Source organism: Gavia stellata, chromosome 1, assembly GCF_030936135.1.
Source record: "Gavia stellata isolate bGavSte3 chromosome 1, bGavSte3.hap2, whole genome shotgun sequence".
Lineage (NCBI taxonomy): Eukaryota > Metazoa > Chordata > Aves > Gaviiformes > Gaviidae > Gavia > Gavia stellata.
Window position 1 is genome coordinate 102,502,757 of NC_082594.1, and position 24,529 is coordinate 102,527,285.

A 24,529-nucleotide genomic window follows, 5' to 3' on the forward strand; every position below is an offset into this window, starting at 1 on the left:
GCGCTTCCACGGTGGTGGGACTCACAAGGATGAGACGCTTGTAGGCTCCCACCTCCTCCCACAGAACTATGCATTCATCCCTAATGCTTGTTTACCCCCAAATCCACACCATGCCAGACTGGGCCTCACTTCTGATCTGCCTCGACAAGTCTGGCCTCTTCCATCCGACAGGAGCTGGTCACCCTCTTGCAGCAGCATGGTTCACAAAAATCACAGAATCATTAAGGTTGGAAAAGACCGTTCCTGTTTGTGGTTATTTTGTGAAGCTCTTGGTGCTCTGCCATGTGACACAGCCAACAAAAATAGGTCCCTCAGAAGAATTAATTTCCCTCTGGGGCACTAGACCATTTTTACAGCTTAAGCCCCCTCTTTGATTTGTAACACAGTATCATCTCCTTTACAGATGAAAAAACAGAACAAAGACATTTAAAATCTGAAATGATAGCTTGGCTTCCACCGCCAATTTTGCAAAAGGAGTGTAACTAAAGCTGTAAGCTAAGGGAAAAGGATCATGGCTCAGAATGGAAACCTGCGACACTGATATGCCAGCAGTCAGAGAGAAGCACAACGAGGACAGGGAGGAGGAGGGAAGAGGGAAAGATGAGCGCAGAGCAAGCCACTCATTAACCTGGCTACACCACATCGTTTTCCTGAGGCTCCAGAGCCACGAGAGAGGACGTGCACATCTCGTGAAGACAGAGACTTTGGCTTTCTTGTTTCCAGTAGGTTTTACCATCAGCTCCTAACTGCACTGCTCCACTGGCCACCAGCTGCAGGGCTATGGGAAAAGCCCGGCACTCAGCTTCTTTAACCCTTTCTGACAGTGTCTCGTCCGTGTCGTCTGCCTTCACAGATACCGGCTCCTGGTGGATGACTGCTTTCGGACTAGACTCCTCCTAAAATGGGGATATTGGCAGTCTTTTAGAAGAGGCTGGTAAACAGTCTCAGGAAGGTTATGGACAATGCAGACAGGGCAGAGAAAGTCTCATGAGGTATCTCAGTGAGCACATGTAGTTGTGTGCAGGAGGCTGGAAGTACATCTGGAGAGGCTTATGACCTCCATTAGGGCTACCTACATTACATTAGGGGGTACAGTGGGAAGAGAGACATGGGCTAGAAGATTCAGAGGGCAGTTTGCTGAGAGTAGGAGAAACTGAAACATCCCCCCTCCCCATAATATGAAGGAAGAAGGCAGGACCTCAAGAAACCACAAATGCCATGTAACCCCCACATCTTCCTGTTTTTACTGGTAGCAATCCCAAGATTTCCACACACTCCTGTTAGGTCTTCCTGTTTCTGCCTTCAGAAAGAAAAGAATACAGCAAATTCCTTTTCATAACTTACTCAGTGTTAGGAAAGAGGACACTTACCAGGACAAAATGCACGGTGCAGCCTGTGACTTTGAAGCCACTTTGCAGGGCTTGCTGATGGGCATTTCCAACCTTGATTGGTGGGAAAAGTGATGGGGAAGCATTCAAAATTTTCCCTGGGCATCAGCGTAGGAGGAGAAAAAAAGAAAAAAAAAAATCAATTGGAACTGAATTTCCTTTAAAAATAAAAGTGAGATGTGATCATCAGTTCAAAAGAACAGCATTGAGCACCACTCAGGAGTTTAAATGGTGTCAACTGCAGTCAGAACGTAACAGGGCATGTTGAGATTCAAGTTAAAAAGCAAAACATATACATGGTGTTACGACCTCTAGGGAAATGTGATCTCATCTGAGGAAATACTGCTCTTCCAGGAACACAGGTGATGGTGTGCAGGCTTTGGCAGTAGCCAGGCAAGCATGTTTCAGTTAAGGCCAAGGACCTCATTTGCTTTTGTGTCTGTGGATGGACAGAGTGAGTCCTAAGTCTCTCCCCTCCCAGGTGACCAGTCCTCGTGCTGCAGACGAGGGGCTTGGAAGTGGACTTCACACTGCAGCCTGATGCAGAGCCACTGCACAGATGGAAGTGATTTTCACAGGAAACATCATTCCCAAAGGAGCCTGTGCCAGTGCAATCCACATAGCGAGTAACTTCTGAGCTGGGCCCCAGGAGCTGGCACGTGGCGCCCAGAGCCAAGAGGAAAGAGGAGTGCACCTTCCCCCCTCCGCTGGCCTGGAGCGTGTCTAAAGAAAGCTCTGCCCCACAGCAGAGCCACACTCATTCAGGGGTCTGCAACGGCTGTATTTCCAGCATGCAGTACAGAGTACTGCTATGCTGTGCAGCCCTCGGGGCAGCACAGGAGGGAGAGGCATTGAGAAATCAGTCTCCCTCCCATTTTTTTCTGAGTAACAGCTGCAAGGAGTAAGTTCAGCACAACTCCCCAGCACAGCTCCTTGACAAATGACACAGTTACGTTACCTGTCCCCTACTGCAGACAAAAGCAAACTGCTGCCTGCTCTGCAGGCATTTCTTCTTCCCAGAAGGAAGGAAGACAGACCAACTCCATGACTGATTTTGCCCCTCTGTTACTGATTATGCCAACACAAGGCATTTCTCTGCCAATGCACAGTCAGAATCCCAGCGCAGTCCCACTGGCTGGAACGAATGAAGGCATGGGGCAGCCCCAGTGATTTACATGCAAACCTCTGTGTCAGCAAGGCTGTGAGAGATATAACCAAAAGATGAAGAACTAGGACTGTGCAATTCTGGTGAGACCAAGCATCCATATTTTAATTTCTCTTTTTCAGTTACAATTTCTCACCTTTCCATTTTCTGAGAAAAGGACTGGACAAAATTCTCATAAATCCTGAAAGACATATTAATTCAACAGCGAATTCTTCAAGAACTCGGTCAATCGTGCTGTCAAATTCAGAGCGACTCCCATATAACTTATGATCAATCACCTAAAATATTAAAACACATCAAAAGCCGTATCAAGGAAATAACTTTGTGTGAATGAGAGCAGCTCTCTGGGCAACAAAGAGAAAGCAAAACAGATTAATTCCAGGACACTCGAGGACTTAAAAAGTTGTAAGTTTGTACATTATTCAGGACATTACTGTTTTTTCACATTCATACAAACATTCCTGGGAACACCCCAATCACTTGCTAGCTAACACTGGCTGTTTCAAACAGTATGCTTTCTAGGACACGTAGAAAATCAGCGCAAAGAGAAGCCAACTGTGAAAAGAGAAACGTGGGCAATGTGGTGTAGAGGGAAATAAGGGGGCACATGTCAGAAGATACTGATCTCTTACTCTAGAATGTCTAGCCAAAGACTAACGTAAAAATAGTAATGACTCACCAATAACATCACCACCAGTTAGTCTGTAGTCACTTACTGAAAATCATAAACTTTTCTAAAAAGAGAACAAACTGGCCAGACATTCTGTGTAAGGGGAGGAGTCAAGTCTAGTACTGTTTCTGCTCCACCTCTGAGCCCCAGCTCCCAAGGTAAGTGTCAGTTCCTGACTCTGTTCATGAAGACATTCAAATAAGGGGCTAACAAAGCTGTCATGCTGTTGCCTATGAGAATGTGAATTAATTTTGACATAACTTTTTTTCCCAGAGATGAGTCTTTATACTGCCAGAAAAAAAGTAACATGAATCCAACTCAGCTGTTAAGGAAGCTTGCTGAAAACTTTTTAATGCATGGAGACCCTCTAACAGTATTTTTTCCCATCTGTGTGTAGCTGTACAAATATGACAACTGCTCAAAAATCATTAAATGTTAGAAGGAAGAGTTCCTGGTGGGCTGCATTTGAAATCCCAAGTTGTTGAATGTTTTCAAAAGCCGTGTTCCATACTTTGACAAATATGATGACATGATGTTACTCTCTTTCTATATTTTTTTTGTTTTATGAAACAAACCAATGAAAGTTTCCCTAACACAGTGCTACTCTACTGACCACAGGTAGAAGAGACTTGTATGGTGCCACTGAAAGTGACTAAGCACAACATGAGACAAAGGTCTTTCTAAAAAGGGATGAGCCAAGGAGACAACATGCTTCTGTTAGTGCTGGAGCATGTCCAAAGAAGAGCAACAAAGCTGGTGAAGGGTCTAGAGAACAAGTCTTATGAGGAGCCACTGAGGGAACTGGGGTTGTTTAACCTGGAGAAAAGGAGGCTCAGGGGAGACCTTATCGCTCTCTACAGCTACCTGAAAGGAGGTTGTAGAGAGGTGGGTGCTGGTCTCTTCTCCCGAGTGACAAGTGACAGGACAAGAGGAAACCGCCTCAAATTGCACCAGTGGAGGTTTAGATTGGGTATTAGGAAATATTTTTTCACCGAAAGGGTTGTCAAGCATTGGAACAGGCTGCCCAGGGAAGTGGTTGAGTCACCATCCCTGGAGGTATTTAAAAGACGTGTAGATGTGGCACTTACTTAGGAACATGGTTTAGTGGTGGACTTGGATTGTTAGGTTTACAGTTGGACTCGATAATCTTAAGGGTCTTTTCCAATCTAAATGATTCTATAATTCTATGTGTTTCACAGAGCCTGAAGTCCTACTGATTTCAGTTAAAGCTTGAAGTTGCATGGGCTACAGTCTCAGACTCAAATCATCAAAGCACTTGCAATTTGAAATCCCTTCCTAACTCTGAACTGTAGCACTCACTGAAGAGCTGGGAAAGATACTCGCAGCCTTCAGTGAGCACTGTCTATACAGATTTCAGCTCTGCCTCTATTGATAACTTTGACAGCTTTGTGCTACAGCCATTTAACCACATAAAAGTTTTAAAGAAAAGTGAAACATGAATGCTTACCAGACATTTCATAAAGACCTACAGATTCAGTAGCTGTGAGTTGGTGATAAAAAGGAAAGGAAACGGGTGTCTCACCCTGGTGGGAATTCCAGCCCGGGCTGCATTTCGTAGTTCTTCCACACCAGACTTGTTGGAGATGACAAGGACAACTTGAGCACAACTGCCTGGCTCTTTTGCATAATTGGTGAGCGCAGCAAGGTTTGTGCCTCAAATGAAGAAAGAGCAAACATTCATGAAATAGATGATCATCTATGTCACTGAGAATTGGCTCTCAGTCCCATTTATCTAACAAAAATCTTGTTTTCAACAACTGCATAAACAGAAGAGGACTAAGGAATTTGTGCACTAATAAAGCTCATTTGTTAAGCGTACAACACACCTTGACTTCTAGTTAAAATGCAACTTTGGTTTTAGAAGGCTCCATAGACTCCACTCAAAAAAAAGGCAAGATGGATGCACTTGTATCAGCGCTGAATTCAGCCTATCCTTTGTGAGGGCATTTCTCTGTGTGATGATAAATGAAAGCTCACCTGTTCCAGAGATGAGAACAGCCACTTTAACTTTGTTCTTTCTGGGTTGGTGTTGACTCTCAACAACAGTGTTATTCAGCAGATGCTGGGGGCTGCTCAGCTGCAGAGCTTCTAGAAGATTCTTGACTTTGATGTGAGAACCTCCTCCAAATATGTGAGGAAAATGTTAAAATAACTTAGATTTTACTTTTCCATCTAAATTTAGTTTGTATAGTTCATCAATCCTAAGTTTCAATTAAGAGAAAACCTATCAGCACTGAATTTATGCTAGCACTAACTGAACTATAAAAACATGTACTACTTGAACAAAACAACTCACACTAGTTGCACTCATCTCTTCTGTTACTCACTCACAGTCTTGTTTACAAAGGCCTAGGTATGACATGGTCTTTTCAAGGATTATCACCATCTTTTATACCTGTCTTCCTCTTTCCCTCATGTTGCAAAATTACACTAAAAATGACATTGACAGAACTGAGGTTGCGTTTTGGCTGCCCAAACTGCTCCCCAAGCTGTTTGGTTTCCAGAGGGATTTTGGCTCATGTCTTGCTGTACGTCAAGTGATGGACATAGCAGAATGAACACCTACCATCACATATGACTGTACACAGCTGAGGCCTATCCTCAGTCTTTACACAGGATCCATGTGAGTTGGGAAGGGGTTGGAAAGGAGGTGGGTTGATTACCATGACTGTAGTAAAATATAATCAACTAAATAATGTTTGAGTCCTTACAGACAGCAGAGGGATTTACTCAAGTGTCAAGCAGGTACCTAGGTAAGACACTATTCAAGTACTGTCACTCTGAAAACAGGTCATTCACTTGTCACTGTATTTAATAATGAAATCTAGATGTGAAGGTGTCAAGTAGCCTCCAGCCTAGTGAAATAACAGAAAAAAAGATATGAACTACACAAACTTTGCAATAAGGAGTCTCCTCAGTGCCTATAGTACTGAGGATAACTGGTACCTCCCAGGAGATGCTCAATGCTTCACAGAATCACACTCTAAAACAACTTACTCGGTATCAACTTAAAAATTAAATAGTGTATCGTAAAGTGGAAACCCTTCTAAAGTGAGACAGATGAGTCTGTTACACTTCGAATCAAACCATACTCTGTTTAATTTTTGTGAGTGTCTTCATTTCCCATTAGGACACCTGCTAACCTGTGTGACAAGGGGCAACAACCTTCCCAATCAGCCAAGCTTCCTCATGTCTCTGTAGGTCCTTGAGAACATGCTGAGCCAGGTCCTTCTGCACAACCAACACTGCACCAATCCCACAATTAAATGTCTGAGCCATCTCCTCCTCAGAGAGGTTTCCCTCTTTGTAAAGCCAGAAAAAGATTTCGGGAATCTTCCAACTGAGAGCATCTGAAAACGATTGAAATTTGTATATGGTCAGCACAAATGTTTGCTACCCATCTTTTATTATATATAATGACAGTGGTATATTACAAGAGCTGATAGAGACTAATTCTTGCTTTTTTAAGACTATTGTCCAAGGAGGAGACTGACCCAATTTCCAGTCAAGTTTATAGGTGCTGCTAGTCATAATTTGTGTGAGCCAAGTCTTCTCCAGGCTTTCTAATGAGAACATGTAGGAAATGATGGTGAATTAAAATGTATTCATCCCTCATCAGCCAGAAGGAGGAAGCTACAGATGACTTACATCTCTTCCGTAAGAGATAAAGGAGCCATGGGACAAATAATCTTCTGGCTTTTTTGGACTACTTAAGCAGATCCTGGTTTTCTGTTTCAAAGAATCAGTAATTAGTATAAGAGTGTCTACCTAGGTAGGATGATGGACAGACTGGAACAAGGCTGAGTGGTCTACACATTGATGGGAAGTATGGATAGGCTTTCACAGTGACCCTACTCATGCAGGCATAGCCTTAGACTGTCTCTGGAAAGCTTGATGGTGCAGACTTGCCATCTTGACTTCACATTAGAAAACTAACAATCCCTTGGGCTTGTTATCTTGTCTGTGGTTCCAGGCACTGGCAAGCAAGTTGGGCACCACATTAGTAAGCTGGGTTTCTTTCTTTCCTTTCTAATTTAATTCTAGAGAAATACAGACAGACATACAGACATCTTCCTCCCCCCCTCCCCAGCCCCACAATATTTTTGGGCTCACATGAATACGGTTTTCTTTAATATTTTGACCTTATGAATACTTTGCCCAATTTTGGCTTACACAGAAAAAGTTCTACCTTACTTACAGATGTCAGATGCTAATCTGTTACGAGGAAGTTACCACCTACTATAAAATTGCATTAAATGTGTGTGCGTACACATACTATGGAGCAAATAATGCAAATTAGTTCTCTCAACAAGCTTCACTGTTTTGTCAAAATGTTTAGTATGGAGAGGTGTCTTGCAGAACGCACAATCTTCTAAACTCCCTTTTCTCCTAGAGATGAGCTGCCTTCAAACTCTCCTTAAATTTCCCTTCTCTAATGAAAGAGTGGTGCTCATCAGCTGATGCTTACTTGAAATAGGAATGGTTTTGGTAGGATCTTTGGAAAAGCATTGAGTTTGGGTCATAACTGAAGCTGAAAAGTCAAGTCCATGGTGTATATAAATTTTGTCAAACAGAAACAGTCATCTTTGATATTTACCTAGGACAGCGCTGACATGTTCTGGCAGGATTCTGGAGATGCCTTCCAGCAGCCCCTCCTCAGCAATGAAAGCAAAAGCCTTTACATGCCCTGAGCGAAGGACAGGCAGCAAAGATGGACTGTACATTTTTGCAGGGGTCAACAATATATCTCCTGCAAACAAAAGTGTCAATTCAATCATTTTGTTTAAAAGGTCATTAGGTGTTTAGTGGGAACACTTTTCTGAACAGGTTCGCTTCTGCTCTTTGTGGCAGACAACCTTGGGAATTAGCAAAAAGCGCTAGCCCACTCTTCCAAAACTGTGGACGCAAGCCCACATACCTACCCCAAAGACTAATTAACCCTAACCCATTCTGAAGTAAACAACCTTTGGAAACAACTAGTTATGAAAATATCTGAACACAATTCATTTTCAGGTTTGCTTTTGAAAAGAAAGATACTCTACCTAGAGTCTTGTCACCACAACTGCCAGGTGCTGGTGAGGAGTAGTGTAAGGAGGACATTAGGAGAATCTTCCTTATGATGCTAAAGCCACGACCGTGAATCCCGGAAGAGGCAAGTCCAATAAACACATCCTCCTCATCAGCTCTCTGCAGCCCCAGAAGCATCTGCCCTCGCTCCACTGCCCCAACCACAAAGCCAGCCAGGTCGTACTCTCCAGAGGAATACATGCCAGTCACCTCAGACATCTCCCTGCCTAAGTGGGGAGAGAAAGCAGTCAGAACTAGCTGTAAACATTTTTTATCGTTAACTTTAAATCCATAGCATCTCCTAAAATAAGCAACGTATCCAGGATACCTGCAGAGACATGAAGCCTAAGCAGCACATTCAGATGTATTTTAAAAATCCTTCTTGGTTTCTTACCTCACCTCAAGACTTCAACAAAACAAGGCTTCATGAAAGTTAATGAAAGAAGAAACTTTTTTTTTTCCTCCATTTCATGCTACTTATTTGGCACCTCCCTGCTATGACTGAATATCAGAGAGGGAATGAAAACATATTAACACTTCAAGAATGTGAAGCATCCAGTTTTGCTCTCCTTTGTAGAAGGATAAATAAGCAAGAATCAGGATCCAAATGCATGAATAGTAAAAATCATCCCTCTGTGCTGACCCATTTTAGAGATAAGGAAGAGTTTAAGCTCAAATGCTTGACTGTTTTTTCCACCAAACAGAAGCCAGCTGTTCTAATGCCACATACTGCCTCTGCCTACAAAGTCTATTTCACTAGTAATTGTTTCAACTCCAGAACCTTCAAATCTCAAAGGAGAGGAGTGTTCATACCCAGGAAGGCGCATCCTGCATTTCTGCAAGCTTCAGCTATTCCTTCTTTGATTGTTTCAGTCACTTCAACATTGAGTTTGCCACAGGCAAAATAATTGAGGAAGAAGAGAGGCTCTGCTCCTTGAGCTAGGATGGCATTGACACACATGGCAACCAGGTCCTGACCTATGGTGTCATGTCTCTTACATACTTGTGCAATCTGCAAAACATGGTGGGAACCAGCAGTGGTGACAAGAAATAAGCAAAACTCAGATATTAATCAGTCAAATAAGCAGAAGTCTTCTTTTCCCTGAAAAGAATCACAATAGAACATATATGCAGAAGATAACCACTTAGTTTAAATCAAGAGAAAACAGCTAATTTTCTTGCAGAGAAAAGAAAAATCTATTTTGTTTTTTGAAACAGTAATTCAAATTCTAGCTCCAGCTACCCAGAAATTGTCATTTTGGGTTGTTTGTTTGCTTTTTGGAATATTATGTCAAATCCAGAATAAGAGGTGTCTAAAAGCAATCACAAATTCCCTGGATATTCAACCTACAGAACATCCTAGCAATTTGCAAAAATAAGATCAGGTTGCTCAAACATCACTGTGTGCTCTGCTTTACTTATGCCTACTAATTTCACTGGGCTACACAGTAAAACTGAAACAATTTATTAAGTAGTTTTCTTCTTTTTCTCCAAGTCCACAGGGAATGAGATTCTTCACTCCCACCCTCCCCAAGGCATCTTTTGATCTCAGCTATCTCATGTCACAGGCAATAACGTGGGTCTGGTGTGGAGGCTTCCTTGACAGAAAGGTCTTTCGCAAAGCAATAATATTTCCCTCAGGAAGGATGCTATTTGGTTTTAAAAAACGTTATCAAGGTGTTTGCATCCTACAAGTAATGAAACCTGATTCAGACGTCATGGCTTCTATAAAGTGGCGGCGTTTACACTACTTTATTACAAGCAGAGGTTTCTACACTGTCAGGAATACACCAGAGCGGACCTCTTTGTGCCAACTGCTGGTGTAGATGCACCGCACTAGCTCACGCAGGGCAATTCATCTCTGTCAATTACCACTTCAGGGTATGAAATAGGGCAAAAATTGCATATGTATAGATACATTTTCAAGGTAACTACCTTTTACTGAGACAGCTCTATCAGTGTAGTTACAGCAGTGCAGAGAAGCTCAGTACAGAAAGATGGGCAAGGGAAAAATGCAGATAAATACTATCACTGGCTTCAAAATGGTAATAGATCAGGACCTAAACAAAGTCTGAGTTTGGATTACAAGCCTGATTTCTTTCACCTGCTGGTGGATTTAGAAGTGCTATGGAAACCAGTGATTCCATGTCCTTTCTTGCATTATAACATCTCCCTCCCACTGATCTAGTAACAATTCATATAGGCATTGGCCAACTTTTTTTGGCCAAGGAAGAGTCTTGGGAACAGTCTGTGTAAACACAGTTGGGAATGTCTCTCTGCCAAGCAGTCGGAACACAGACTCACAAGAGCCAGCACCAATCACTTTTTCATGCTCAGAGGTGTCCAAGGATGTAAGACTGCAAAAGACCTTCTGGATTATTATGTTCAGTCTCCTCCTGTTGCAGGAAGCCACATCATATCATCTCATTACTAAAGGTATAAACACCGACTTGAAACAAGTGAAGTTGCTGTGCTTGATCAGTGAAAGGCAGCTTCAGACCTCCACTCCTCTAATGGCTGAAAGCCTTCTTCTGATTTAATACATAAACATATTCCTAGCTCAGCTTATCCTATGTGCTCTTGTGTAATTAGCATTCTTTATCTATTGGCTTCTCTTTCTCTGTAATGTTTATCTCCTCCACCCTTCTTATCCCCAGTGCCCTAACAGCAGTAATCATGCTACCTCTCTGCATACAATTTACCAAGCTAAGTCTGACAATTATCATTTCAGCACTTCACCGCACCAATTCCTCTCTGAACTGATCTTTCTCAAAGCCAATGGATCCTCTGTTTTATAGTAGAAATTCTGGCTCTTAGTTCCTCAAGTGTCCAGCTAAATGTCCAGCTATTATCATTTCATCACAAAATATCCAGAACTTCCACATTCTCAATGACATATGCACAGGCCCTGCTCAAAAGATCATCTACAAACTTCAGATGACCACTGCAGTGGCCTTGAGATGTATTTATAATATGCAGAAGGGTGCAGATGGTGCAATTGGCTGTGGCATTTAAAATAGTCTTGGGAGATAACATGCGCTTTGCTACAGTCAAGTTGCAAGTTACCTGCAGTTTAGGTCCAAGGCCTTTAGTTTGAGATACCAAGATAGGATCATCATATCCAGATGCTTTCAAGTCAAAGAAACCAGCAAAGCCTCCTACTTCTGAATGACTGCCTGCCAAGTATAAATATGTCAAGGATCATTTTTAAGGGAAATAAAAAGACCCAAAACACTCACCAAGGCAAGTACTGCGAAGTATGATTTCTTGGAAAAGACAGCACTGTGTCCACTGACAGAAACATCCACAGCTTTATGAAGCATGGACCTCAAAATCACATATTTTATGGTGTTGCAAATAGATTTTTACTATTCTGCACTTGTGACCTATGGATCATGTATAGCAAAGGTTAAACATTTTACCAAACTGTTAAGAGCGCGCCTTTTTTTAAATGTAGCTGGTTTTTCTAAGGGAAAAAAAATTAAAAAGAAATTTCCCTCAGTAGATGACTGCTAAGAGTAAAGGATATAGTCTGAAGAGCAAATAATAAGTTCAGTGATTGTTAGCCCTAATAACCATTCGGATGTTGTACTCATATATACAGCTGGTAGGATCACTTCTGTCCAGTGATGTACAAACCCATTCCTTTAATCCAGGAGTTATTCACTAGACTAACCTTGAAAAAGTGCAATCATCTCCATGTTAAGCCAACTATTTTTTAATTAAGTAAAAGAGGAGTGATGAGAAAGAAATAAGAGTGTTCTTTCTTCTTGGTGACCCCGGCCCAGTTTCTCAAGCTCAATTTCAATGGCAAGAATGCATTGCTCACCTCCTGGGGAAAAAAAAGTTCTGTTGCATTCAATATACTGAGGAAATTCAAAGATTCTTCTCAGTCTTACCTGATCTGGTACCACTTACAATTGATGTTTCTGGCTGATGAAACAAAACATCACTGGTTACAGCTTCCACATGTCTCTCTTTGTATATTAGACCCCTGCAGAAAGTAAAGGACATGCTGGCAGCAGTAGCGATGTTTCCTGCATAGACTATCATTCATCACACGAATGGGAACAACAGATATAAAACTTTGGACTAGCATCTATTTCTGCTAGTGCCTTTGCTTACATACAGAGACTGTTTGAGAAGCTGTATACCCCGATGACCAATGTCCTTCCTGTAAATGGCACCCTTGAAACGTATGGCTGCAACACCCCTGTTGGCTTCTCCCAGTGCTTTCATCAGGTCCTCCTTAACAGCAGTAATGGAGAGGACTCTGCCACCACTTGTCACCACTCTGCCGTCCTTCAGCGTTGTGCCAGCATGGAACACCTGCAGCCCTAACTCTTTGGCTTGAAGCAGCCCTACAAAAGCAAAAGGAACTCTCTGAGTATTTTAAATCACATGCTAAGTTGGCAAAGCAGCGAAGATTGAAGTCCTTTCTTCAGTAAAGGCAGAACAACAAGAAAGCTTCCCACCTTACCTTTCTTCTGAGAAACAGCATTACTAGTAAAGGGTATCCCACTCCACTGGCCCTAAGCCTGCCTTCTGAGAAGTCCAGTAAGGTCACAGATCACACAGGAACAGAAATAAGGGATCCAGGAGTCACAACAGGACATACAACTACCCTGTGCCAGGGCAAAACCGTGCTGTATATTGTAATTGTGAATAATTTGTGCAGCGCTTTCCTGTATGAAATCACAATTCATAGCAGTTTACTACCTGGATTCTCCCCTCTCCCTGTTGTTAAACCATTAATGCTAATGTCACCTCAGTACTGCCCTAGCTATTCTGCTGTGCCCGCTCCACACAATTCCCTACCACGCCTGGAATCAATGCTCTAGAAAGACTTGCAGGTGGCTGTCCAATAGCTAAAACAAATTACATATTTTGTTCTTTTAATTTGTTTCCATATATTTTCCTGTTAGGGGAAAGCAAAATTGCTCAGGGTTTTTGTCAGATTCATATTTTGAGGAGAGGATAAGGGAAGAGGAGGAACTGCTGCCATCACCTGGAAAAGCAAAACAAAACACATTTTTCCCCTTGCTATCAGCTAGAGAGATTTTATAATTGAGTAAAAGGAAGCTTTATACTTGCTGAAGGTACAGTGTGTTACATTGCCACAGCACTGCCCTGACAAGGTCAAAGCTGAGCCCCAGCTGGCCTTGTTGTAATGGAAACCTAACTCCTTCCCATGACATTTTAAGGAATACTCCAGAATAAAATGTTTGTTAAACCATTAAAATGTGGGAATCTATGTGGAAAATAGGAAAAAAACTAATAAACCCTACACAGTTCCAGGGGTTGGAGTATAATAACGAAAGAATGGATTGAATTCCATTGTTCTGTCTTTTTTTTGTGATTAACAAGCACGGGGGGTCATACCATTTCACTCCTAAAGGTGTGAATAACAACTCGAAAAAAGTTCAAGGTGGCCTTGATACAAGATCAGTTGTCTGGGTTGCTTTACACAAGGCATAGTGTTGGACTGGCAAGGCAGTAGCTGAGGGGGAAGGAAATCGTTCTGCAATAGTTCCCTCTGTTTTAAAATGTTTTTAAAAACCTTAATGAGATATTAATCCACAAGAATTTTAACACAGAAAATTAATATTGATCTAAAACTCACATGCCCACCTTCCCAAAAACCCTTCAAGCCCTGTGAAGAGGTCCTTATTAGTATTACACAGCAACGACCCTAGTTGGCTGGCACAAGGGGGGAACCAAGGTGATGGTGGAGGCATGCACTACTCCTATTTTAAAGGCCACAGGTCCTCAAGTCTCACCTGGTCAGGCATTAGCTAAGCTAATGTGACCTCCCAGCAAGGGAGGAAAAGTAGCAATAAGCAATCATGTGCTGACAACACTGTAGTTCATGTTTCCAGTACAGTATGTGGAAGTACTCCACATGGATGCACCAGAGTTGTTCCAGGAGCACAGAATCACACAGAATCACACAGAATCATTGGAAAAGATCTGTAAGATCATCAAGTGCAACCATCAACCCAACACCACCATGCCCACTAAACCATGTCCCGCAGTGCCACATCTACACGTTTTTTGAACACAAACTTGCAACCCCTCACTCAGTGCCCCATCACCTTCTGATCTCAGCAACCAGCTACAGACAGAGCTTTATAGAATGATATAATTTTAATCATTTAGCCCCTGTGCTACTTTGGACAGTCATGCATTCTGGTTAAACGATCTTGCTGAACAGCTATCCCTTCCACAAGAACAAGGAGCAACGGATGCAGACAGACTCTGATAGAGTGTGAGAGGTGGGATGGAGGAAAGCTGCACAGCTCTCTGGGAGAAGAGGTAAATGCAAACCTACTGAAGTACTACACTGACATTAAATAGTAAAAAATTACTGAAGTTACCTGTTACCTCCATGCCTTTGTCATAGTCTCCTGGGTATCCTCGACTTGCCATGACCACACACACAGCTGTACTATTTTCTGACCAGGCTGGCATGAAGCTGCAGAGTTTGCCATCAATTGTTGCTTGAATCACTTCATAAAAATCGTTTTTAAGCAGTGGAAGAATTACCTGCAGAAAATTTTTGTAGTGATAGAAGTTAATTCTTATTTTGCTGACTTGTTGAAATTCAACTTAGGGAAAATTCAATTAATAGAGTAAAATCTGTATCTGCCAAATGGAAAATACTGTATTTCCCTATACCGGTAGATTTGAAAACTATAGGTGAGCATTAATTTGCAGCATCTCTTTGTAACAGGCAGAAATTTACAATGAGATGTGAGATTAGGTAGAAGGAACGTGAATTTAGGCCCCTCACAGTCTGCTTCTATCCAGCAAAATAAAATCTGAGCAACAGCTCTTTAACTTAAATTCTTTAACTAACAATTCACAGAAGCTGACTAGTTAAAATTTTAAGGTACCTCATATATTGTCTAAACACTCTCATTCAGATCTGCATGCTCAGGGAAAGGAAGACATAAATCCAAATATATCATGTACATTTCCCTAAGCACATTTAAGATTCCAGTGTCTTTCACTCACCTGGCACTGAGGGTCACCAAACTGACATTTAAAGTTTAAAATTTTCACACCATCTTTGGTAAGCATTAAACCTGTTTGCAGCACACCTGAACAGAAAGAACACAGCCAAGTAAATTAATTTAAATGTTTATTTTTCAAGAACTTCTTTAAATGCAACACAGTGTTTTTGAATGTGGGAAGCATTTCTGCAAACTGTAAGGAATTAGGAGCAGGGAGTCTGCAAGCATTTATGCACAAGTCATAATAATTCCACAATAACTAACAAAGTGGCTAGCAACAACCTGAGGAACATCCTGGCATCACATTGCAGACCAAACAGAATGGAAAGCAATCTCTCTGCATCAGAAAGTCAAGTTCTGCCTTCTGCTACAGCCCTCTAATTGCAGGCATTCAGAGATCAAAAGGAAATGACAGGATGAAAAAAACAGTTCCCATAAAACCCTATTCATTATGCAGACATTGCAATTTTCTTACCATTAAGTGCAGTATTGTTATGCATAAATATAGATGTATAAATCTGTATTTCAGGCAAAAATAACAAACGAAAATTCACTACTGCTACTAACAAGCAAGAACAAACAAAAACTTACTGAAGTTGGCATGCTGTGATTTCTACTCAAGACACATATATGCATGTGGTGATCTAAAGTAGGCCTTTCATTGTAAAATCAGAAAACCAAACCCCAGAGAATAACGAGTGTGAAAATTTAAATCCCACAAAGCACCAGGTCCTCCAGCATCATCCTGGAAATGCTCAACACCCACTATGTTCTTACTGCGATTTGGGCATTGTAAAAAATATTACCAAATAGCAGAGACTACATTGCCCACTGGAACCCAACTCTTTACATGTATGTAATCTTAACAGTCTTCAGCACCAAAAGCAGCCATTGGCATTAAGTGACAGCTGTGAGCATCACCTTCCTTTTTCAAAACAGTCTTAAGACAAAGATCTTAAGAAAACTTACATTGTTGTATATAGGAGTGAACAATACAACTGTACTTAAGTATATTATACCTTGAAGTACAGAAAGTCTGGTTGCAACTGTTTAAATACAAAATATTTAATAAAAATACAGTATGCTTTATGGAGAAAAGATGACATTTTTTCTCTCCAAAGGAAGAGCTAAAAGCCAAACCAGTGAGGCTTAATACTGCATGAAAAATTAACTTTTTTTAAAAAAAACCAAATATTATTTGGAATTCAAAAGCAATCCCTAACAATGAAACTAATCTTGATACAACTTTACCTTGCTTTTCAGTTGAATACTTACTTACCTACATAAGCTGTTCCTTCTTGTCTCATACTATCAACAACATGTTGAAGGATAGCATCATTGATTTTCTCTAGAAGAACTTCTGGAACCTGACGATCAACATCAAACTGATTGAGACAGTGATATTTGCTGGACTGGGCTAAGTAAATGCCTCAGCTATGTTTTCTGCTCTCCCACACCCAACCAGAGTGCTCTTTCCATTTGGGTGTTGCTGACTGAAGGACAGATACACTGATCCTCTGTCTCCCAAGATTTTTTGTTTGGTTCTTTCTTTAAAAGGCCAATTTTAAGGAGGTTTGAGACACTGGCAACCTGGGCTGTACACAGTAAGATTGTTTCTGTACTTAGAGAAAAACACACCAATAATGTACTTGAGCAGTATATTTAGAACAATGCAGTCAGCTTTAAGAATCAACAACAAGAAACCCAAGGTTATGTTCAAGACACAAAGACTCCAGGCATGCAGGGAATTTTGCAGGGACATTTCAAATGATCCTAATCGGAGCAGGGAAACACCAAGTTTAGGAATAATGGAAAAGGTAAAAGAGAGACCATTCCTCAGGACACTGGCTCATTAAATCCTAAAGAATGACTACTAAAGTTTGAGCCCTGTATTGCACTTACACAAGCAAAGCGTCAATCAATTTGAGAAGAAATCTGGCCTATGTGATAGAAACAAGATTGGGCCCTAAAGGAGATACATTAACCACAGATGTGATCAGCCTTATTGCAGGCTGAGGAAGAGGACTGCTATACCTGAGGAACCGGGCAATAGGCTCCCATCCCTCCAGTGTTTGGACCCTGGTCACCATCCAATAACCGTTTGTGGGCCTGGGCTGGGGGCATTGAGGCAACAGTGACACCATCCGTGAAGCACAAACACTGTTAAGAGACACACACAACACACAAACAGTAACGATGTCCTGTCCTAAAGGAAGTTAACAATGCTGGTCACAGGCTGAGGCTCAGTTCTGCCAGGAAAATTTAGGACTCAAAGATAGAAACCAATAGGATCCACTTATTCTGCTGCAAGCCCACTGACCTTAAGGATCCATTGAGCTTTCTTTCTCATTTTTAAATAATCAAGAGAAATGGTGGTGGCCCTCATAACAATTCCTTCCTGATGAATTAGATCTTGACCTATCAGTCATGTGGACATATGCTTACCTTAAGGCATATAAATAGTCTTCATTGACTTGACAGAATTATTCATATGTTTCAAGTTAAACGTGTGTGTTTGCAGACCTGGGGCCTGAAAGAGTGTGAGGTATTCTCAGTGCAGGACAAACTTTGCACAAAGAACTCCTTCTCAGTTTTCATGCGGCATATAGTATGCATGCTTAAATTTTATCCTGCCACTGGGTAGTAATCCATGGTAAGGAAAGGGCTAAAACAGACATTAAATATCAGCACAAAATTATTGATGTAAGAAGAAGTAGCAAGACAAAAGCCATACAAACATGTTTTAGGTCACCTTAGGAAAAAAAGATCACTTTCGACCTAAACTGATCACCATAATTGCAATTTTATGGCTAATGTAGAAGAAAATTCTGCTGACAACATTCATTGATTTGTATGACATCAAATCACTTAGCTTGCGTATTTATGTAAGTGCATAAAACTATTTGAAACAATAAAATTGTGTTTATGCACAGCATAGCAATAACACCAAAGAATAAAAGCACACAACCACACCATTGATCACATACAGAAAGTTCTACCCCTTGAAGAAGTTCTTCAATAACAACCATCTCTCCAAACATTCTGTCCTGTACAAAAAAAAATTTTCCAGTTAACAAACATGACAACTACTAGCTAAATCCTCTCTTTATTTTCTTTTAACAGAAAAAACAATGTATATGAAAAGTACTGGCTTGAATTCTAGTATGTTGAGCAAAGCTAATAGAATCTCATTTGGAAATAAGGAAGAGACATTGAAATGCACCTTATCAGACCTGAGCCAATGAAACATGAAAAAGTTGGAGGGGCAGGGCAGCAGAACTCAGTGCTGGAACAAGAGTTCAGTCACAAACTCTGCAACAGTCCTGCTCGCTGCCCACTGTCTGGGGCAAACATAAGGAATTTGAGGATGATACTGAGAGAAATTCCTTAGTCAAACAGGCAAGTTTCTCCTGAAAATACTTGCTTCCTATGGCCGAAATTACAAACACACAGGCTACAGAATACCAAGAATTGGATTCCCACTAATTAAAGATTTATTCACCTGCATAATCTCTTGGACAGCTCTGCAGGCTTCCTCTTTGCTGGCTGCAATAGTCACTTCTTTTCTAGCAGCAGGGCCCCTTGCCCGTACAACTCGTGCAGGGAAGTCTGTGCTTTAAATGAAAGCAAAAGTGAGATTAAGGCATCCCTACTGCATCCAGTGAAATTACAATTTTTAAGCTGAATGCCTCCTGTATTCTTCCTTTTTTTTCTGAATGGTTGAAGAATAACACTTCAGAAAAATACATTCCCTGCTAGCCCATCCTGTCATGGAGGTCAATGGGCTCTTGTAGCCCTCAGCACATGACCACAAACCAGAAATCCATGAATTCTCTTGTTGGTTCTGACACCAACTCAATGTATATCCTTGGACAAGTCACTGAACTTAAACACCTCACAGTTTGGGTTACTATTTTATTCCTGTCATAGGTTTGGAAAGATGAACTCACTGATGATTTATAGTTTCATAACACCAGATTACAGTACATAATCCTATAAACTACTATGGAAGTTCTCTTTAGGGTTGTAAGGTTAAGGCTGAGTTAGGTCTTGCACATAAAGGATATGTTAGAACATGTGTATTAACACTGTATCCCCAGAATTTCCCCACTTACTCTTAAACACAAATTAAATTTAGAAGAAAAAAAAAGGACAAAACAGCGTAACGTTAACATATTTTAACTTCACTTTATCCATTCACCTCTCTGGCTTGGAGACAGTCAAATAAAATGTCCCTTTTGAAGAGCTGATTCTACATACTGCTAGCCTGTTTTCTGAAACAACATCTCATTCCTCCTTTCCACATAGCGATTTATATTAGGATAAATCTCAATACTATATTTATACAAGCAGCCAAAGCAGGCTCACACAAAGCTCCCTTTCTCCACATCTCAATGTACTGACCTAAGTCCTATGCATGCTTACAGACATGCAAGTCTGCAAGTTCCACTAGATTATACCACATGTAGCACGTGACAGCAAAGAAGAAGTCCATGAAACCCACACACAGCCACAGACCAGGGTAGCTGAACAGAGCAGCTGCTGTGAGACTGGACCAAAATAGCCACAGCAGTAAGTTACTCTCCCAAAGGATCCCCAATGACTTCAGAAGTGTTACCGCTCAAAGCAATTGCAGAGATACGCAGTTACATTTCTCCCTCCATGTAAGAGAGATGCTGTCTAGTCTTGAAGAAATAAGAGTATCCTCCTTAAGTTATGAGTATTTGACCAGTCTCTCCCAAATCACCCCACAGATTGCATTTTGCTGGTATCTGTCTGTGTAGAAATCATTCTTATCCTTACAGAAAGATTTATTGAAATACTTTTCTCTGCCACTTTTTTTTTGTCTTTTAAATGGCTAACTAGCATCCTGAAGAAGATCAAAGAGCTGTGATCTGTGAACAGAAAAATCAACCTGTTTAAGTTACCTGCACCATCTGTCTCTAATTACGAAACTAATTCATTCATTAGCTATTTGAGAAGAACAACAGTTGAAAAGTTACCTAGTTCTAGGTAACTATCATGGGTGAAGGCCAAATGCATAGATAACTTGACAGAGTAGTTTCCAGTATCAAAATATTTACCTGATAATAAATCTACAAGCTTCCTGGGGATTGCTGAAGGCTTTCCATCTTGCTGTTGGGATCCCATGTCGATCCAGAAAGGCTTTGGCAAAACTGGTGTTGGATGCCAGCTGGGCTGCTTTTGCAGATGGTCCGAAACACCTAACTCCTGCTGCTCTCAAGTCATCAACAATCCCTAATTATCAAAAATAGCAAAAGAACCAAGTTATGTCTTTGGAAACATCAAGTAATTTTGACAAAAGGAAAATCACATAACCATTCCAGCAGTCTGTTACACTTTTCTTTGTCTCAAACAGCTAATTCATCCTTAAAATAAGGTTCTGCATAATCAATGACCTGTTTCATCATTTAGTTTTAAGAGGTCTTCAGTTCTTTACGTTACTAAGCACTGTCACAGTTACCACCCCATGACTAGTGTTAGGACTGTGTGGTACTTCTGTTCACTAATTAAGACATGGAGATCTTACTGCACATTACAATAAATGCACATGATGGTCTGGGTACTGTTGCATACAGCAACAATGTTGGGACTACTGCAAGAAAATTCTTTATACAAAGAAAAGCAGAGCAGAAGACACAAGAGTACTTGTAACTGTCACTGATTCTTGATCCTGTATGATTTCCCCTGCTGACTTCTAACATACAAAAAGTGGCATACAGCTATGAGGCCAAATGTTTTAAGTGACTACAATTTACATTTACAAGATAATCCATATTTTCGTGCTCTTCAGTTTAATTAAGTCACTGTGTGTCCTAAGATCCGAAAGAGGTCATTTTAAAGCAGAATTCAAGGTGCTGATTTTTACTGTCAAGTTAATTTATTTCAGCCTTACCAGCTGCCAAAAGAGCTTCTTGTCCAACTAACACAAGTCCAATGTTATGATCTTTGCAGAACTGGGTAACAATAGTGTGATTGCTTACTATTACAGCTGAAAAGGAAAAGGAAATTTAATTAAGTTACCACTGTAAAGCCTATATAAGAGATGGGAGATGAGAATGTCATTGTTCCATCTCCCTAAGAATTATGATTAAAATAATGAAACAGCCCATGAATGGCAAAGTAAAACAAACAATATAATAATAACAGAGTCCAGAAGGAACAGTGAACATTTCCAGTTTGCACTACTGTTTTTAATACACATCTGCTAACTTATTAAATGTATTTTATTTGATATATGTAATCAATATAAACTTTTAAAAGTTGCTTATCATAACAGAATAAAAACTTTAAAAAATAAAACTGTAACTTCATAAGAAATCTCAGTTTCAACATCTGAGTAAAGATTTACTCAATGGCAGTGCACGATGTAACTAAATTTAGCTGAGCAGCCTGGGCAGACACCAGAGAAGTTTCTATCCAGAAGTTAATAATTTTGAGCCTTCTATTGCTCTGTTACATTTTGCTGAAATTGGTAAGTGAATTCAAGCATAACAGTGGGAGGAAAGAGATGAGGTGTAGAAATACACAGTCTCATATAAGCCTCCCTATCTTAAGAAGCTAGGCTAAAAATAGATACAGTATGATGTTTTACTAGGCAGTTCTAAAATTAAGAAACAAAACATACAGAAAAAATACATATGTGCCTTAAATAATTTGTGGTATCAGTAAAAGAACAGAGTAATTGTGATCTCCTACTGATTCAACACAAATGTGATCAGTTTTGTTTCAGTTCCAACATCCATATTACGGATTATTTGGCACAATATTCTATTTTTTCCCCTTTTTACCTGAATTTGAAATTTTTCCATTGTCAGCTGTTCCTGCATTTCCTGGAGCAACAAACACATGTTTTACATGTGGAGACTGGGCCAACTTCCAGGCCAGCGCATGCTCTCTCCCTCCACTGCCAATCACAAGCACCCGATCGGCCATTAACCTGTGCAAACCCAGAGTCATCATATATAGTATTATCTGTTTATTTCACAAACCCACATAAAAATAAGCAAAAAAATATAAATTATAACTCTCACTTATAATTAGTAAGTAATATCAGCCCAGTTCATATTAGAAAGGTATCTATAAGACATCTGAACAAAGTGACTGTACCAATAGTGTCACTGGATGGATGCATCGTTCACATTTGGTTTAAATACTGACAACAATGAAATCACTGAGAATTTTTTCCACTTGTTTTAGTATAGACAAGATTTCCTCTCTTAAGTATCCAGGCTGAAGTAATCTTGTCATGACTAGGTCTCATCAAGTCCTTTGCACAACTACACAGGACAGGACAGATAGTTTCATACAAATGCTCTAGGTAACTTACCAGATAATTATATTTCAAACTGAACACTGTGGTCAATCTAGGAACTTTTATGCGTGTAAACATCCTCAGTAATAAACAGCAAAGACAGTTTTCAGAACAGATTTTATACTTCAACAATTTTTAAGAGGGTATCTTCAGCAGAACAGCATGCTCAATAAAAGAACAACTGTTAATTTAATTAGCACACTGACATTTAAAACAGTTCCTCAATAATATTTCTAGGCAAATTAGTTTTGATTTATTTCAGAAATATTATCATACTCGACATAGGTCACATCTGCAAACGTAATTTTTCCGTATGTGCTGAACGTGGACAAATGTCAGAAAGAAAAAACACCCCAGAACATGACCTTTAAGTAAGATGCTAATGGCATAAACCAGTCCTTACCCAGGAAATAGATAATAAATTAAAGATACCATAAAACACCAGCTTTGCAAGCAACATGTCAGCAGTCTTTTTCCCAAGGAAACAGAACCATTGGTTTGAGTTCATTACATAGCTTCCAAAGGCAAACAGAAGCTAAATGGTGACACTGAAGATGTTCATAGAACTGTGATAAATCAATAATCATGTTTTGAGTTCCTGAGACAGTATTAAGATGTCTTAACCTAATGTCAACAAAATTTAACTATATATATTTTCATAATTATTAAATTGTCCAAGTACAATGTAAGTACTTCAAGTAGCCTGTCCCTGGGGATTACAGACCGTTGTGGATTATCTAAGAGATTAATTTTAAGTTTTAGGAATTGTGCTCTAGGCAGAGCATATGCTCAGTGGTCTATCAATCACCAGACTGATTTCCTTGCAAAAGAATTTTCTAAGTCTTTATACTGTGTGACTATCCAATATGCCAGAGTTTGTCTTTCCTTTTGTCATTGCTTGACAAATAATTCTGGATTCACTAGGAAGTTGCTGTGAACTTAAAAGTAAAGGGTTACAACTGGTCTATCCCTAACAAAGACATCAACACGCTCTCTACAAAGCTTCATTAGGCACTATGGTCCAACCATTATTAACAAAAAGCAAAGTGTTTTTAAAAGCAAAATTATTTTTTCCCTTAAATATAATTTCACAATTCACTGAAGTTTTCTAAGGCAGAATAAATTAAAGTTCCTGCCTGGGAGGAGAGTGAAACCAAGCAGTGGCTCCTACCCTGTGGAAAAAATGCACATTTCCATTCCACATCATAGTAAGGACACTAAAGACATTTTTTGCAAAGCAATTCAAAAGCGTGCTGGAAGAAAAGAAATCTGGTAAAACAGTTGGTCCTAGAGGAAAGGCTGCAGAGAGGGATGTCTCACTTGAATCATCTTCCCTTACCGTGTCAGATACTGCTGTTTGTCCACACAAAAGGCTGAGGAGTCCTCCAGACAGATTCGAGTTCTTCCTTCAGCTCCTGCTTCAGATCCAAATGGTTTCTGATCTCCTAAAGCCCAGGATAAGGGTGAGACAGTGAAAGAGGCAGACAGACATGCATGCTACCCTGTCCCCTTTTATCCTCCAGTCTAATGGGAGGATCCCCAGCAAGATCCCCTTAATGCCGTCCACCCTTCAAAACAGACCTCCCCACAGACGTCAGCAGCATGGACCATATTCCTCTTTCCATTTTTCCTTAGCTAACAACAGAAAGAACTCCTCCCCACCAATCAGTGCTACAATGTTAATAGTATTCAACCCTAGGAAAAAAAAAAAAAGAACCTACAATGTGGTATCAAAAAGCTGAGATCGCTGCTCAGTTCCCACATTAAGAGCAATTTTATACCCTCTGACAAGTAAAGAATCTCAAACAACTTTACAACTTGTGAAAATAAAGCATAGCTTTCATGGTCTACAGCTAAACCAAAACA

At 40.4% G+C, this 24,529-nt stretch overlaps 1 protein-coding gene across 1 annotated transcript; it reads right to left on the reverse strand.

Annotated features, from left to right (window-relative positions):
• Positions 1 to 632: 632 nt before the first annotated feature.
• LOC104257468 (trifunctional purine biosynthetic protein adenosine-3-like) lies at positions 633 to 22,308 on the reverse strand. The gene is made up of 21 exons (XM_009812239.2): positions 22,140 to 22,308; positions 21,245 to 21,340; positions 20,412 to 20,586; positions 18,830 to 18,941; positions 18,315 to 18,374; positions 17,362 to 17,487; positions 16,607 to 16,694; positions 15,329 to 15,414; positions 14,689 to 14,857; positions 12,441 to 12,672; positions 12,211 to 12,305; positions 11,378 to 11,487; positions 9,125 to 9,323; positions 8,287 to 8,538; positions 7,842 to 7,994; positions 6,388 to 6,594; positions 5,222 to 5,365; positions 4,767 to 4,897; positions 2,690 to 2,831; positions 1,371 to 1,486; positions 633 to 896 (listed from the first exon to the last, which is right to left on the reverse strand). The coding sequence occupies exons 1-21, from the start codon at positions 22,306 to 22,308 to the stop codon at positions 633 to 635; spliced, it is 3,126 nt and encodes a 1,041-aa protein (XP_009810541.2).
• Between the last annotated feature and the right edge of the window lie 2,221 nt (positions 22,309 to 24,529).

What these genes read in the sequence shown, in the direction of transcription:
- LOC104257468 (XM_009812239.2), bottom strand. Translation starts at nt 22,308, where the DNA reads ATGACTCTGGGTTTGCACAGGTTAATGGCCGATCGGGTGCTTGTGATT. An exon ending in TGTAAGTGGTACCAGATCAG is followed by an intron (nt 11,488 to 12,210) that starts GTAAGACTGAGA and finishes TATACTTGGCAG; the next exon opens with GCAGTCATTCAGAAGTAGGA. An exon ending in TTGTGGTGACAAGACTCTAG is followed by an intron (nt 7,995 to 8,286) that starts GTAGAGTATCTT and finishes TTTTGTTTGCAG; the next exon opens with GAGATATATTGTTGACCCCT.